The sequence below is a fragment of the Apium graveolens genome, chromosome 9 (assembly GCF_009905375.1).
Source record: "Apium graveolens cultivar Ventura chromosome 9, ASM990537v1, whole genome shotgun sequence".
NCBI lineage: Eukaryota > Viridiplantae > Streptophyta > Magnoliopsida > Apiales > Apiaceae > Apium > Apium graveolens.
Window position 1 is genome coordinate 187,552,410 of NC_133655.1, and position 17,879 is coordinate 187,570,288.

Sequence of the window (17,879 nt, forward strand, 5' to 3'; positions counted from 1 at the left end):
AAAATCAATGACATTCAGTCTAGCATTGTCAGACCAGCCAACGTGGTTAATACTTTTGAAATCAAGGCTAGCATGATTCAGATGGTACATAATTCAGTCCAGTTTGAGGGTTCTCCAACGGAAGATTCCAATATGCATATTAGGGATTTCATCGATATTTGTGACACCTTCAAGTTCAATAATGTTTCTGAAGATGCTGTGAAACTGAGACTGTTTCCATTCTCTCTTAGGGACAAGGCTAAGAGCTGGTTACACTCTCTACCAGCTGGTTCTATCACTACTTGGGAGGATTTTGCTCAGAAGTTTCTTGCTAAATTCTTCCCTATGGCGAAGACAGCTGCACTCAGGAATGCTCTTACTCAATTTGCGCAGCAATCGGGAGAAACTCTATGTGAAGCTGGGGAGCGCTATAAGGAGATGCTTAGTAAGTGTCCACATCATGACATGCCTGATTGGATGATCATAAATTGCTTCTATAACGGTTTGGGAGCACAGTCAAGACCCATGCTCGATGCAGCATCAGGTGGAGCATTATGGGCAAAGAGCTATGGGGAAGCTTATGATCTAATTGAACTGATGGCTGCTAATGAATATCAGTATCCAACCCAGAGATTGCCACAGGGCAAGGTAGCAGAAGTTCTTGAAGTGGATACAGCTACGGCTATCACTGCTCAACTAAAGGCGTTGTCTATGAAGATCGATTCTCTGGCTAACTATGGAGTTCATCAGAGGACAAGTGTTTGTGAGCTTTGTGCAGGTTCGCATGCGACGGAGCAATACGTTATATCTAGTGAATCAGCTCAGTTTTTGAGCAACTTTCAGAGATCGCAGCAACCAGTTCCAGACACTTATCATCTTGACAATTGGAATTATCTTAATTTCAGCTGGAGCAACAATCAGAATGCGATACAATAGCCTTATCAACAGTTTGGATCAAGGCAATTCAACCTTCATGGTTTTCAACAACCGCAATATGCACTAAGATAACAACTCCAACAACTACCGCATGGAAGTACAAGTCAATCTAATGAAAAATCTGAATTGGAGGAGTTGAGGCTCATGTGCAAGAGCCAAGCGGTTTCTATCAAGACTCTGGAGAATCAAATTGGGCAGATTGCCACTGCTTTGTTAAATCGACAACCTGGTACACTTCCTAGTGATACAGAAGCCAATCCAGGAAGGAGGGAAGTTAAAGAATAGGTTAACGCCATCACCTTGAGGTCTGGAAAGGTTGTAAACCCCCAAATTCAGTAAGACAAAGAGTCTGAAAATTCTGTCAAGAATGCAGGTGCGTCTGCACCCTTGCCAATTCCAGAAAATGAGATTGTAGCAGAAAAAGTTATGCAAAAGGAAGAAGAAGTGGAATCAAGGAAGAAAACTGTGGAACACACTCCTCCTGAGGGTAATATAGGGCAGAAACAGGTCTATCCTTCACCTCCTTTTCCTAAGAGGCTGCAAAAGCAAAAGTTGGATAAGCAATTTGCTAAGTTTCTGGAGGTGTTCAAGAAACTTCATATCAACATACCTTTCACAGAAGCTCTTAAACAAATGCCAAGCTATGCGAAGTTTATGAAATGTATTCTCTCAAGGAAAGTGAAGCTTGATGACTTAGAGACCGTTGCGCTAACGGAGGAATGCAACGCTGTGCTGTAACAAAAATTGCCTCTCAAGCTTAAAGATCCTGGAAGCTTCACTATTCCTTGCACTATTGGAAACTTGTCGTTCGACAAGTGTTTGCGTGACTTGGGAGCTAGCATCAATCTGATGCTCTTATCTGTCTTCAAGAAACTTGGTTTGCCTGAGCCAAAGCCGACAAACATGTCCTTCTAGTTGACCGATCGTTCTATGACATATCCACGAGGCACTGTGGAGGATGTCTTGGTCAAGGTGGACAAACTTATCTTTTCTGCTAACTTTATAATTTTAATTTTGAGGAAGATAAAAAGATTCCCATAATCTTGAGAAGACCATGCTTGGTTACAGGCTTAACTATGATCGATGTACAAAAAGGAGAGCTTACGATGAAGGTTCAAGATCAAAAGGTCACTTTTAATGTGTTCAAGGAAATAAAGTTACCCACAACTAAAGATGATTGCTTTAAAGTAGAGTGGGTCGACTCTGTTATGAATTCGGAGCTTGAGCAATTGCCAAAGTCAGATATCTTAGAGAGATCCTTAATAGTTGAATCAGTTATTGAATATGAAGAAGGAGCAGAGCAACTGCAGGTTTTGAATGCACCTCCGTGGAAGAAGAAGTTGGATATGCCATTCGATTCTCTTGGGTTAGCAGAGCTAAAAATTTCTCAGGAGCGTCTCGATCCGTCTATTGAAGAAGCTCCCACACTTGAGCTTAACCCACTGCCAGATCATTTGAGTTATTCATTTTTAGGTGCACCCCCTGACAAGGGGTTGGAATGTATCTATGATAATCTAAAGGGTGATCGGCCGGTTCCTCCTGTGCCTACAGAAGGTTTCTCTTGTGCACCATAGACAGTTGATAGGTTTAGTCTTGGTGATACGCAGTATAGAAGGTTGATTCGGCGTATTGAGGCCATGCACGACATTCACAGTCATTTTGCTACAGATTTGACACAGGCTTTGGGCACTGTTTTCCGAGACACTGGTGTCGAGGTTGATTGGTCACCTGATCCTTCACCTGAGGAGGGTGATCCTCCTGACAACTAGGTATGCCTGAAATCCTTATTATTACCTTCAATGAGGACATTGAAAATTTTAACTTTGGGGGTGATAATGTAAGGATTAGTTTGTGTGTGTCCATACAGATTTATATAGATTCATGTTGCATGTTTAGTTGTATTTTATTCATACTTTGCATGATTGTTCATATAGGACATATTTGTTCGTGTTATTATGTCAGTTCATATAGTTGCATGTGCATGCATTTAACATGATCCCTTAGATTGAGCTATTTCTGTCTGATAAGTTGATGTTAATTTGAGTGTAGTGATGGCGAATAGAGGGTTGTTTAAGTCTTAATGAATTGATTTGCATGCCAGAAATAATTTTTTTTTCACTAAGTCTTATAGATTGCTGTGGAGCTAGATCATGATCATACTTGTTTATTTGTTGAATTTAATCACTTGATTATATTTAAAATTTTTGCTATTCTTGTAATGACAAAAGAACACTGAATTTTAATTTAGAGAAAAACTTGGATTTTATTGCTAGTTATGAATAAAGCTAGGCGTCAAATAGCTAGCAGCCGGCTCATATTTACATGAGTAGTTTAGGGTTGAGTGAGATGGAGCGAAACACACTCATTTAGAAATCATTGAAAAAAGGGAAAAAAAGAAAAAAAAGACAAGGAAAAAGTATGTGTTTATGCATAATTGCTCAAGAGTGAGCTCTTTAATACTCGAGTTATTAAGTTCTTAGGGGACTTTATGCCTAGTGACCTAAGACTTTTCATAGTCTGGGATTCGCTAACCTAACGCTCGCTACATGAGTATCATTGTATAAGTCTTTTGGGACTTCATTCATTGCACGATCAAATAAGCATTTTTGTTATGTGTTATGTGTTCAATAATAGCATGAATCCTTGTATAACTATAGTAAAATGAAGGTGTTGTGAATCATTATGCGTTTAACGTCTATTCTAGTTATAAACTTGTGATTGTTTTGATGATAGATAAGTTATGATTATTGATCTAATATCGAGAGTATTTCTGTTAAGCATTCCACACATCGCACATTTCTGGTTTGTAAGTTGGTTTGTGGGATTTATTCGAGCTCTATTTTGAGTCATTGCATTCTTAAAGGGATCTGCTTATTCATTTGGTTATGGTTATTCTAAGGGGATCGTTGCATTATCATTTAGTTGCATTCACGTAGTTTCATTCATGCATTAGGTTTGTTTTATAGATTTGAGTCTGTTTATGCTTGAGGACAAACATCGATTTAAGTTTGGGGGTGTGATAAGTGGATTTTATATCTACTTGGAACGCTTCATTACAAGCTTAAGTTGGTGTTTTGGACTCAAGTTGGTATTTTTGATATGTTTTTGTGTTATTGTATTTCAGGCATTAGTTAAATGAAGAAGGATCTTTTCAAGGAAATATGCTGAAAAGAGTTAATAATTGGAAGCCTAGGCCATTCTCAAGTTGTAGAGAATCTCATTAGCTTCGCGTGGGCAGTTGAATCACCTAATTCTGACGAGCAGAACTCAGGATACGGCCAAAAGAAGAATTAGCAGAAATATTCGGAAACCAAGCGCGACCGCCCCCAAAACCAGCGCGGCCGCCCCTCCTTTCTGCCAAAAAACCAGCGCGCCCACGCTGATTTGAGCGCGGCCGCCCCACCTTTTTTGCCCCAGAACCCTGATTTTAGTAGAATTTGATGATTTTGAGGGTCCAGGTCCACTAGGGGCTTATATATAGTGATAAAAAGACGTTTTTAACAACAAGAAGACAAGGGAGAGCAATATGAAGACCTATAAGAGCACAAGACGGCTACGGAGAAGGAGACTTTTGTTTTCTTTAATATAGTTGATACTTGGATGCTTGTTTTCGATTTGTCTTTGAACCCTAGTATTCTTATATTATTTTATATCATGATTTCATTGAAACCCATGGTAACGATGAGTTCGGTTATGAACTAATCGTTATCGTAGGGTTCTAGCGGATTTACTTATGGATTTCTATAGTTAATTTGTTTCAATATCTTGGTGTGTGGTGATTGATTGATATCCTAGTATTGGTTGTCCTTATTCGACTTATGTGCGTAGTTAACATATAAGATAACGTGTTAATCTCTATTGAAGCGAAAGTGAATATAGAGATTTAGAACTTGTCATGCTAGCATATGTTCATGTATAATTATTATGCATGATTCGTAGGTAATTTTAACCATCTTACTTGCCCTATGTAATCACAATAGATAATTTGTTCATTAAACCTTTATGTTGTCAAATTCTATAGACATATAGGGTCTCAACATAATTGGTGTTTATTCAGCTTCTATCTCTTTTGTGGATGTCTGGTAATAGGGTATTCGTATAATGAAATTTGGCGTTTACTAGTTTCGTGTTATTTGATTTGTTGTCATCACCATTGCATGCTAAGGTTAAGAACAATGGCTTTTAATGAAGTATTTAATGAAGTTAAAATCCCATGTTTGTCTCATATAGTTAATTCAATCACTTTGATTCTTAGTTAATTGCATGTTAGTATAATCTTAGTTATAAACTTCTCAATTTGTTATTGTCTTAGCATTGAGCGATAGTCATAACATTGTTGCATAGGTGCATAATCTTAAGTTAACTAAAAAGGGTCTATGTGGGTACGAATCTGATTTATATCTTATACTACTTGCGAACGCGTATACTTACGTGTAATTTTAGCGCGTATTTTCGCCATAACAAGTTTTCGCAAATGTTCAAGCGCATCCTTGCCTCCGACGAGGATAACACACCAGACTACAGGACAGGTGATTTCAAGCGTATAAGTGCAAAGTGCCAGATTTCCCCAAAGTCTCCCAGCAAGGACAACCCGATGAATATAGAGACATGGCTCACCACATGAATTTTTTTTGTGTTTTTTAATTATATATATGTCTAAAATTTAGTCAAAATTTTGTGTAATCACGGCTAAAATAAAACCAGTATATTAAAACCGGTTAACAATAAAAATGATCGATAAAAAGTACTAATTATAAATATTTTTGAAAAATTATTTTTTTTGATAACTATTAATTTATTTAATATAATTGAATAAATATTGAAAATGTGACCGTTAACAAAATAAGTGGGGAGGAGAAGTAGTAATATATTATGAAACAACACTTTTTTCTTTCATTCAACACAAATAGCCATTCTCTAGAAAAACATATATCATATTATAATATACTGCCCATTATTTTCCGATCTATTATATCGATTATTTCAAATAATTCTTCCTAATAATTCACACAATTTTTTTAATTATTAATAAGAAATTTGATTAAAAAAATAAAAACCGCCCTAGACAGGCAAAAAATCCAGTATATAGTGTCCTAATCAATATTTTCTTGACGGAAGTGTCCTAAACTCAATTGAGTTGGGGGTTTAGGGGGTTTTGTCTCTCCTTTGTCATAGAACACTTCCTCTCATCCAACAATGAAAAACCTAAATGCTTTCAGAGCCTTGAAGCCTTTACGAATTTTGCCGCAGATATTCAGACTGCACACGGCTGAAACATTCATGCATGCAAAAACACCAAATTATACGGCGTCAGTACTGCATGTTCCATTATCGTTTTTAGTACCCAATAGGAGATATTCTTATGGGTTAATTAGTCTGGACCCGAAGAGAGAGCTTGCTACAGAATGTGGACGATTAAGTTTAGAGGAGATAAAATCTTTAGTAGATGATTTAATGAAGAAACAAGAGTGGTCAGAGATTAAAAATAAGTTTGAAAAATGGGTGAGTTGGACTCATGAAAGTTGCAGGACCAGAAATATGCCCGATCTTTCGTTGGTGAATTATTATATGAGGTCTCGTTCAATGCTGGGTAGTTCGTTGAAAGATATGTTTGTTTTGTTGGAGGAAGTCCAAAAAGACTATCATTTTACACCTGATACACTCTCCTATAATATCATTTTAGATTCTGCCTATCGATCCCATGGGGGGGTAGATGCTGCTGTCAAAATATTTAACTGGTATGTAATCTTGCTATAATTTTATAGCAAGATATAAAATAATGACTATTTTTTTGACTCATATGCTTATATTGAGTGTCTATTCTTTCTCTCGGAGTAACATATGACTTAGAGGATAAACTCTTGACCACTTGAGCTTGAGCTACCCAATTGTATAAATAATGAGTATTTTAGGGGCACTTTTTTTTTTCTTATAAGTAAAAGAATTTAACAAACCTTGTTTTTCTGATAGTTCATTTTTTCAGGGCAAGCCTTGTTTGTAGTAGCCCCTCTTGATATCTTGAGGTTTTATGAGAGCTTGCAACTTAACAAACCTTTGCCTATCTTGTTTGCTTTAGTTCTTGTTGCATTGTTGTGGAACTTACAGATGTTACAGTTTTTCATAAGATAACATAGAGTTTGTTATATCATTTTGTAGGATGGTCGGGGAACAGTTACCCAAGGAGGAATCTTACACCCTAGTAGTCGACATGCTACTGCAACATAATGATTTCCAATCTGCCATGAAGTATGTCAAGTTAGCCAGACAACTCGCATACAATAACCCCATGGAAATTCTTGTCAACGCCGTTGTCAATTTTGGCCACAATGCAAAAGCAATCAAACAGAGGACGAGGATAAAAGCAAAGATATCCAAGTCCCTCGTCTCAATTTTTGGGAGCTACAAGGTATAGTTTGTATACAAATTTATTTATATAGGTTGCACACAAAGATTGGATGTCCCATTAATAGAACTGTAGACTTTAGGATGTAAATTATGAGCTGCTGCAATTTTAAAAGTTTTGATGTAGTAAAATGTCATTAGTTTGATTTTTTTTTCTTTTGGCAGAGTCATCTAATTTTGCTGAATTCTAGCAATGATGCATTATATGTGATTTTGTCTATGTTGACATGCGTAATATATGGTTGTGTATAAGTAGTAATTCATGTAATAAGTTATATGTTCCATAAAGTTAGTAGTACTAGATGAATTTGTGGTAGTTCGGTGTATTAAGACAAAGTTATTGTTTTCTGATCAAGTCAAGCACATCTCCTGTTTTAGAACCGAAGTATCAAAATTCGATTTCTTATTTATGTAGCAGTTTGCACAGTAATGAATGCAATTTGATTCCAGTGTTGAACCTGGTTGAAGAATTTGTTTGGATAAATGGTTGGAGAGAAGGTTAGAATTGCTTGTGGCACATCCTAAACAAAACGTGTCAGTTCATGCATACTGAAAACTGCAGTGATCTAAAAGTGACAAGCAAATTGAAGATTTACTATCATTTGTTTGTTTTTTAGTTAGAAATGACTGTGATTAAACTTTCTTGATTAGGTCTTGTTTATCTTTAAATTTTTTGTGTTGCAGAGAATTTATCAGCATTTATGTGCTTTTAGTAATGTCTAGTAATTGTGACATTTACACTTCTAATTGTTTATATATTCCTATGATGCAGGAATATGGGATAATATTTTGTCCAAAGTGGACCTTGTCTGATGATTTGCTTCAACTTGCCATTGAATCTAGTAACTTAAAACTTGCCCGATATGCATTGGAATTCATAATTGAACTTAAATGTCAAGATGAGGCATGCTCAGAACCACTTCATTTGTGTGTTAGCGAAGACCATATCAATAATCTTTTTGTAATTCTTAAAGGGAGTCCCAATGATGTGCTGTCAAATGAAGTGCTCCTTGCTTGCTCACAACTTCGTGATCTATCGTTGGGTAAACATGTGCCTAAGGCAATTACTTTCCTTTCAGAGATTCATGCATGGGCTCATTTCAAGAAACTTGATATGGCATTTGAAGCATTGGTTAAATATGAAACCTCACATGGAGAATCTGTTGATAAAACACTGTTCTGTCCGTTCTCTCAGCTTAAACCACTTGTCTTGGCGTGCCGGTCATGCTCGACAGGGAAGATCTCCGAAATATTAAATCATGTATGTCTTCTCACCTACTTGCATTATTTTTCAACTAGCTGCACTACATGAAACAAGAAACAGGGTCTTAAACACCTATCCTAAACTGACTGCATTCATAAGGGTCAAGTGTCAACCGGTAAAGCTTACCAAAAAAGTCGCATTTGCATAAAATGCCAACCAAGATGGCTGGTTTCTAATAGAGATGAGCGTGGTGCGGTTTAATACTTTTACATAAATAGCTTGGCTGATGATGTGGCCCTTATCCCATCCACGTGGACCAACATGTCATCTGAGTGGGTCTTGAAAGTTGAGAGTAGTCGCGCCAACATGGTTCGTAAATGGTACTTGCGACCAGATAGTACTAAAATGAGCAGGTCAAGTTAACCGACAATATAGCGTTCAGAAGTTTTAGAACCTACCATTTCAAGGTTTAATCCAACTGACTCGATGGTCAATTAAGGCTTTCTTTCTTGGAGTTATGCCGCTCTTCTATAGAAATTCGGTAACTGTAGTACAATTTTTTTTTGTCAGTTTTTTAGAAAATATTTGTTATGCAAATAATAAACTCTTGAGTAGGCATGTATAGGTTAAAATAAATAATGGTAATAAATTATCTGAAACTATTTACTAATGGTAATATTTTTAGTTCACAATTTTTTTGAAAATAACGTACTTGCGTTGCTTGAAAACGATCAGAAACTGATACCTGATTAATAAAATCAGGTTGAATAACAATCTATTCCCCTAGGCCTGATGTTGAATGTGCAGCTTTTGCTAGCAAATGCGCCACACTATTCGCAGAGCTATGAAAACAAGCACATGGTCAAAGTGCTTAATCAACTCAATGTAATCTAAGACAATAGTATCAAAGTAGGACTTCTCTTGTTTCCCAAACACGCTTCAGCAAGGTCTTTTGTGTCCGTCTCAAAGATGCAGTGGGTAAAGTTTAGACTCTGAACCCAAGATAACGATTAGTTTAGACTAATAGCCCTGCTTCCCTCGGTTGCCAAGAATCCTCAAGAAGTTGTTGTTTTAACTCTCAGAAATTTTCCATATGATCCCTGTACAACGGTCCCGACCCTGTTGTGCTCATCCTGGAATATAGCTGCATCTACATTTATTTTGTTCTGTGTGTCCTAATGGCGGCTTACTCTAGTGTCTGGTACAGCTTGTGTCATGCTGTAAACTTCTTGGATCCTCCACAGCTTGATCTTTTATTAATTCATTAACAAGTTTATGGCCGCAGCTTTAACCCAAATGCAGAACCGTTAGTTTTAGCTCCACCTGTACCCATTTGTTCCAGCCATAGGCTCCACCGCTCCAGCATTACATACCATGAGTACACTCTGTTCTTTTGTTCATATGATGAAAGCTCGAGCCATAACATCAAGAACAGTGTCATTTAGTAAAACCGCACGGAGGTTTTCTAGCACTGGCAGCCAGCTAGACTTCACAAATTCACACTCAAATAAAGCCTGTTTATCTCTCTCACTTTCTTTCTGGCACCAATACATAATTCGAATGCTTAAAATCCTCTGCAACTTTCTGACCCTACACAAGGTACAGTCCTTAGGTTTGAAAGTATTATCTGTGATGGGCTTGGATATAGGCGTTACTAGCCTGAATCTTTCCCAGCCTATCAAGTAGCTCATGTCACTTGCAGTTGCATGGTTCAGAGAAATAACTCAGAAAATCACAAACAAATAATAAGTACGTAATTACATGAATGGAATATAATAGTGTACGTGAACATTTTCTTTTGGTATTTACGTTCCTTATGTTTTACTGATGCAAATTTTAAAAATTAAACAGCTGGAGGCTTTGAGGAAAGATAACCCGGACCACAAGTTTCTTGCTGCCCTTAATTGTTTGATTTTAGTGTATGCAAAGATGGGGGATGATTTTGAAGCTACGAGGACATTCAAGGCAATAAGCAGTTCTTTCGGATTGACACATGATATCAATTCGTACAATGCTATTATTTACCCATATGTATATCGCAAGCAGGTAAAAAGTAATCTCCAGTTAGTTCCGATGTGTGCTTGTTTATCAATGTGATAATTGTTTTGTCCCGTATTTTAGAGGAACGCAGCTATAGCATTGTTCAAAGACTTGGTACATGTTGGCATTGAACCAAACGCAATAACGGAGAGGCTTATGTTCAAAGCTATTGTAATTCAAGGACTAGAATATGCAATACTAGTGATGGAGAAGGTAAATTTGTTTACAGCTAATTAATTAACCAATCCTCATCTTATAACTAGTTTGATTAATAAATGAATTCATTGTTTTAGGTAACATCTCTCCAGTCAACCCCAGAAGTCATTCGCAAAGCTCGTACGAAGATCTCATATCACGTAAATAAGGGTTGTATTTGGCCCTGAGTACTAAAGAAGAGACGACGTTTATGGGATTTGATCCAGATGATATCAGATTTAAAAAAATTCTGAACTCTGCACATATCCACAGAGTAACAGGGGATAAGTGATCTCCAAATAGTCATGTTATGTGCTTGTTTATTATAGTGATAATTTCAGGGGATTAGCTATAGCATTTTTCAAGGAATTGGTTCATGTAGAATTGAAAAGCTGCTGCCTTACGGTCAGATCTTTTTGTATTGAAATGATGGGACGTGGGAGGAATAGGTTCTGCAGTTTTCATACTGTAAATATAATTTCAGCTAATTAATTACCCTTCCTTTGACTTGGTTACTTGGAGAAGGATTAACGCTCATCTTTGCATAACAAATAGATTGAAATGAGGGTTATGAAAGGGCATTTGTTATTAAGTAAAACTACGTGAAAAAACGGCGTGGTTTGGCATAACGATTTTGATAAGTTGCTCAAAAATATAGAAAAATAATATACATTAATCTATATTATTATATTGAAGTTGAAAAATATTAAAAATTACATCAATATTTTAGTATTTTAGTCGCATGTAATTTGATCATTCAAATCCTATTAATTGTTTGATTTTTAAATCAAATTGATGAGAATATTTAAATATACTACTTAAAATTATTGTATATAAATTTATAAATATTATAAATATAACACTTGACATATTTACTTGGACCAGATCTATATATATTATTGAAAATCTAGTTACTTTTTTACATAAAATTATTTATTCCTACTTTTGAATATGAAGTGATTGTCCTTAATTTCATAAAAACAACTAAAACCCGGAAATAATTTGAGAAACTCACAGTGTAGCTGGTATGTTTATTATTTTTTTTAACTTTTAATTAGAATGGTTATTTTTTTTCCGGAAAAAAATAGAAGTCATTTAGAACATTGATTATAAATATTATTGTATTTAAATTTTTTCAAGAAAATTATAAATAGCTGATTAGACAGAGATATAAGGCATTGTCCTTTGACTAACCTTTAAAAATCTTCTACTCATTTCCTAGCCTAAATTTTTATGTTATCAAATTTTATACATAGTATAATTTATCATATAGGGTTTGCAAGGCCATTAAGAGACATGTATGTTAAATTTTGACTTATAATATGATTGCAATATGATGTCCAGAGTCAATGATCCACTAAATATGATACTCTTATGACAAAAATAATAGCATAAAAATATGATTCAATACAATAGAAATACCCACTAAATTTATTTATTGGATATATGTTATATCTTAATCTATTTATATTTTTCATATAATGACATTCTTTATATGTTAAATATTGATTAAAATTATTATCTTAATTGCAACTTTAATTGTTTAGACATATATAGATAATTAAATCAATATATAAAAAAACAAGGCAAAAAGTGTTATTTTAGGAATTACAATAGAAAATGAAAATTTTACTTTTTAGCAACACTCGTATATTAAGTGTTTGATTAAAAATATAAAAGACATATTAGTATATTGGTATTATAGTGTGAGAACTATTGGTAGACTGTGATTCAATTCCTACAAATAACAGTTTTCACCTATAATAGGGGCAAATCCGTTATTTCACTGAAAATAAAAAATCTCATATTTATCTCTTGACGAGAATCTTATATTTATATAAAGGTGTTAGGAATATGTTGTGTACTTGATGATAAACTAAACAAAATAACTTAGTACATTTAACTTAGTGAATTTTGTAGCACCAGACGGATGATCAATTATAGTCCCGACGGATGATTCAATATAGTCCCGACGGATGACTAATTGATATCCATCGGGTGAGTAGCTTATGTAACAATAAGTCATGTAGCACATTTCTGCAAACAACTTGTAAAGATTCTGTAGTAGCTCATGAATCATGTAGACTGCTAGTAGATGTGCAAAATAGGTTGATTAAATGTAAATATAAGATGTCTTGTAATTCTACACAAATGAAATGGAGTCAAGTGATAAATGGCTACCCGGCAGATGATCAACAAAGCTACCCGACGGATGATCAATAAGGCTACCCGACAGATAACAAGTATGTACCCGACGAATGATCAATTCAAATATCTGTTGACAGTGACAACACAGTCACATGCGTTGGGTGTTTGCAAAAAGGAATGTGGTAACCTGTTTAGCAGGGTTTTGAGAACAAAGAAGTATTACCATTTTCATGCTATTTTGAAGATATTCAAAGATGGTAGAATAGAGTAGTGAAGCAGTATGGTATTAGACTTGATATGTTTTATTTTATTATCCTGTCTTATTATCATGTAAACTTGGTAATATATAAATCAAGTGTAGCTAGTAGAACAACTGACTAACAAACATCTAAGCAAACACATTCTTAGCAGAGAAACATTTGTAAGCTATATTCTGTAGAATTTCTCTGTAGTTTGTTTGTTCACTTGTAAAGCAGCTATGAGCTATTCAAACCTCACAGGGTTCTCTTGATATATATATATATATATATATATATATATATATATATATATATATATATATATATCTGGTGGATACATTCAAATCCACCAGAAAGTTTTAAAGACTTGTGTTTTTATTACTTGTGTTTTGATTTATATAATTCTTTCATTCCGCACTTTGCAGATCAAATACATATATATTATTGAGTTAGAACCATTTTTCATAAATCTAAAAAAGAAGCCAGAATTACATTCAACCCCCCTTCTGTAATTCTTGTTGTATTGTTAGGGAATAAAAAAAGGAAAATCTCGGGAGAATCTCAGAAATATGACGTGGCATGCTTCTGACTCATCATTTTGCTTTTCCTGATTTCTAAGGCTACCCCAGAAATAATAGGTAAAATATAGGAAGAAAAAGTAACTGCGCATTTAATATCCAGAGAAATTCAAAAGACATGTTAAGACATGTTGATTTCTATTTGTAACTCCAAACTTTTTGCCTCCTAGTAACGTATTTCCAATAGTATAAAAGCAAGCAAATGTTACTAGGCTCTGCCCAACCTCGCCTCTTCATCACATAATATCACATAATATCAGGTTCACATAATTTGTTGTAGTTGACATACTATAAAGTCCGCATAATTTGTTATAGTTAAGTTATAAGATATCATCTTGCACTGTTATTTATTTTATCCTTTTGGCCATGAATTAGTTGCACATAATGTAATATGTATTTAGAAGCATGTTCTGACAACTAACAATTTATTTTATATAATGGTCAATCTTAGTTTTCAGGTGCTCATTTAATTATTTTATTTTTCAGATGCTACATATATTAGATTAGTAGCTAAATATGAATTTGAAAGATCGATTATAGAAATATGGAGATGAGATCTGTTTATTGTGAATTTGTGATAAATTTGTCCCCAACGACTTAAATACTTGAGGACATTGACGGTGCTAAAGTGGTTTTGATGCTTTCGAAGTATATTTCTTGCAAATACATAACTAATTCATTATAGTTTTATACTACTTTGTTTTATTTTGCTAATTACGGTTTATACAATCTACAATTACGAGACATCTATAGAGACATCTATAACTTCTCGTTACCCTTACATATTTAATCTTATGAAATTTTATTTCTTTTTGCTAAGTCATTTGAATAACCATTTTATCTGTATTTCTACTATATGGAATAAATCATCGTATTTTTTATTGTTAAAAAATCGAGATCAATCATTTTCATATTTTTGTGTTATTATCTCCGTCATAAGATTATCATATTTAGTGGGTATTTCTATTGTATTGAATAAATTATCGTAATTTTGACAACTGAAAATTCAAGATCATCATTTCATATTTTTATGCTATTATCTTTGTCATAAGAGTATCATATTTAGTGGAACATTGACTCTGGACATCATATTGCAATCATATTATGAGTCAAAACTAGGTAGAGCAACCGCGCTTCGCGCGGTGGGGGAATTTTTTTTAAGTAATTTGTGAAGAAAGTTTTCAAAAGGTGTTTGAAGGCATGGTTTCCTGAACTTTTCAATTCATGTAGCCAGTATACTTTGTATAGGAGATGGTCGTGTAGCTACTTTGGCTACAATAACATAAAAATAGAGGTCAAGAAATGTATGAGAATAAAAAATAAAAGAATCCTGTAGTTTCAGTAAGATAATAAACCAGAGTATCCACGATGTTAGATTGCTAGTGTGGTTGTACCTGAAACTTGTTCAGCATCAAAAAATATGACAGAACAGTGCATCTAAGCAGCGATAGAAAATACAAATGCAGAAGTTTTTTTTTATATTTACACATTAAAATTAAAAAATTCCACCTTAGCAAACTACCTGAATAACTAACCTATAAAAAGATGTTCAAAACTTTTCTGAGAGTGGGAAGATGATGACCTAAAACCCATATAGAATTGTTTTTTTATATGAGGAGCTAGATGTTCAGCACCAAGCAAATATCAGGATCATCTAGAAGGATGTTTCTCAGGTCATCCATTTACATCTGCATCCAAAAAGCATCTAAATACATGCACATGTTCATATCGAGCAATTAGTTAAAATAGTTACTTTGTTGAACGACACAAATAAATTGAACAATCATATCAAGTAACCAACCATATACCTTTAAATATAAATATAAAAGCTGGGTCCATAAATAGATCCAACAAGATGTTAGTTACACAAAGTGTGAAGATGTGACTTAAAGGATATTGAACATGACAGGGCGATCAGAGATTACAATGGGCAAATAATATATACAGATTGTATAACCTTCAAAATTAAAGGTTACCACATTGATGCAGCAAGGAACAATAAGAAAGAACTTAAGCTTAAAATGATCAACACTTTGTGTCTGATTGTTGAGTAGATAAGCAATATGCTCTATTCATTTTTCTTACTTTTTATTTGTATATAAATTGCCCTTATATGTTGCATATTACTATATTAGTCTGATCTTGCGAGTAAGAACATATTAAAGATATTAGTTAGGAACCCAATACTTGATCATAACCAAACTGGTTGTCTTTTGATTTTTTACTTGATAAAAATTTTTGAAATTGAGTTTTCACTGACATTCAGGGGTCATATTCTCTACTTTTAGACTTAGTATATACAAATAACATGCACACTCTATGTTGTACATTTTATACAATTATTAATTCTCTGCTGCTGAAAATTACAGTACATGATTAGTTTACTTATGATTTGGTTTAAGTGAACTCCGTCGGAGTAGTATTTCTCCATCCAATAATTTGCAGTAACTGGTCATCCGATGTTACTTCTCTAACTACTATTACAGGATATATATATATCCTGTGTTTAATTTCAGAGATTAAGAAGCAGAAAGAGAGATTTAGAGAGAGATGAGGACAGAGATTTAGAGAGAGATGAGGACAGAAATTTAGAGAGAGATTTAATAGAGAGTTGGGACGAGAAAAACAGAGTTTTGTTATTAAATTTCACATAACCTCTAAATGAATTACATGCTCCTCTTTATAGAAGGAGTACTAAACTCCCCTAACACTAACCAATAATTTGATTGAACTCTATTAATATATGTTTGTGCATACTTAGTCAATCTGTTGATGGAATGACCAGAAACCCTGTCTAGCACGACTTTAAATTATCTGGTACTAAACAAAGTGCGTCAGCACAGTTTAGGCTGTAAATGTGGCACCTTAACCAAAAACTGTAAGGCTGGAAGCTGGGGCAAGTTGGTAGAATTTAGTGCTAGCTCAAATTAGTGTGACGTTGATACACAGAATTTGGAAATCCCTATTTCAGGAAAATGTATTATGGATGATAAAAAGATCATAAAAGCTGATATTATCTGTGTGCGGCACATGAAAGATTACAAGAAGGTATTTGTGATATGTACACATGCATCTGAGGATTGATATAAAACTCACTGAAGAGTCTGGAAATGGAAAAACAAAGAACCGATATACAACAATGGTGTGAAGACTTTGGCACTACAAAAATATAGATAAAAGGAAAGTTCATGGCTTGCAATTGGGATCTCGCAAAAAAAGAACACAGTAGGATAATTATCAGAAGACAACACAAAAGGTTCAGAACTACAACTACAACAGAGGTTTATGCTAAAAAACTTTAATTATCAGACAGGGGTTTTTTACCCGTTGGTGGGAGTAATGAACTTGTGTTGTGGTAAATCTGCCCACCAGCACGAAACACATAAGCCCCCCTTGACTTGTTAATTAATTTATCAACCTGGACTCCCATTGATGCAACAGCAAACATGGAATCGTAAGGCCGTATATTCTGTCTGAAATTGCTACCCTGTTGCCCAGAATCGTGGCTAAGCAGATGCTTGAGCAAGGGGGTGGATCTTTCAAGAGTGGTAGTTTCATGCGTCCTTCTTTACAACAAAAGGTGAATTGCGGATTGGAGGTATGTCTGCTCCTTTTAATCCTCTCTTCATACCATAGAGTAGCGGCACAATGTTTGCACTTGTGCTTGGGGGCCCCCAAATATGACGGGAGTGCTCGCTTAACTGTAATCATACAGGAAGTGAACAACATTTTAACAACAAAAAATGCAGATGATATGCTTGTTGTGCATGGTTGATGCGGAAAGGCTGATGTAATTAAAAAACTTGGTTTAACCAGTACCTGCAGCCCAATTTGTCGGGCTGTTGCTCGGTCCTGTATCAGTGGATGATAGTGGTCCATTTAGGGTACACTTGGCCGAGCATGTGAGCCATGGAATCCTTGGTTGCTTGGCCCTTTGCGCTGGAAGTAAAAATACCAGCAGAATCATTTAAATATAAAATAAATAGCTGGAGCCTCAGTCCTGAAAGCGTGCATTAAAATACCTAATAGAGATTGGGAAGTTCCTGGTGCTGGATGTTTGGCCGGTGTGTGATGCATTGGCAGAGAAGGTCCCGCGCCTGAAACAAGTTCACCAATGATTAATATGCATGTTTTATGCAAAAGAAGGCCAAGTTAATT

General features: G+C 34.9%; 1 protein-coding gene and 1 non-coding gene across 2 annotated transcripts; one reads left to right on the plus strand and one right to left on the minus strand.

Annotated features, from left to right (window-relative positions):
- Positions 1–339: 339 nt before the first annotated feature.
- LOC141688470 (small nucleolar RNA R71) lies at positions 340–446 on the minus strand. Its single transcript, XR_012561912.1, has one exon. It is a non-coding gene; the product is annotated as a small nucleolar RNA R71 (small nucleolar RNA).
- Positions 447–6,111: 5,665 nt separating this feature from the next.
- LOC141685788 (pentatricopeptide repeat-containing protein At1g26460, mitochondrial-like) lies at positions 6,112–11,181 on the plus strand. Its single transcript, XM_074490874.1, has 8 exons — positions 6,112–6,653; positions 7,072–7,321; positions 7,483–7,548; positions 8,090–8,578; positions 10,373–10,567; positions 10,643–10,774; positions 10,855–10,917; positions 11,098–11,181. The coding sequence occupies exons 1-8, from the start codon at positions 6,112–6,114 to the stop codon at positions 11,179–11,181; spliced, it is 1,821 nt and encodes a 606-aa protein (XP_074346975.1).
- The last annotated feature ends 6,698 nt before the right edge of the window (positions 11,182–17,879 follow it).

Excerpts from the sequence above, each read along its gene's own strand:
- LOC141685788 (XM_074490874.1), top strand. The coding sequence starts at position 6,112 with ATGAAAAACCTAAATGCTTTCAGAGCCTTGAAGCCTTTACGAATTTTG. Across the intron at positions 7,549-8,089 it reads TTTTGTCTATGTTGACATGC|GAATATGGGATAATATTTTG; the intron begins GTAATATATGGT and ends CCTATGATGCAG. Across the intron at positions 10,918-11,097 it reads GTACGAAGATCTCATATCAC|GGGATTAGCTATAGCATTTT; the intron begins GTAAATAAGGGT and ends TGATAATTTCAG.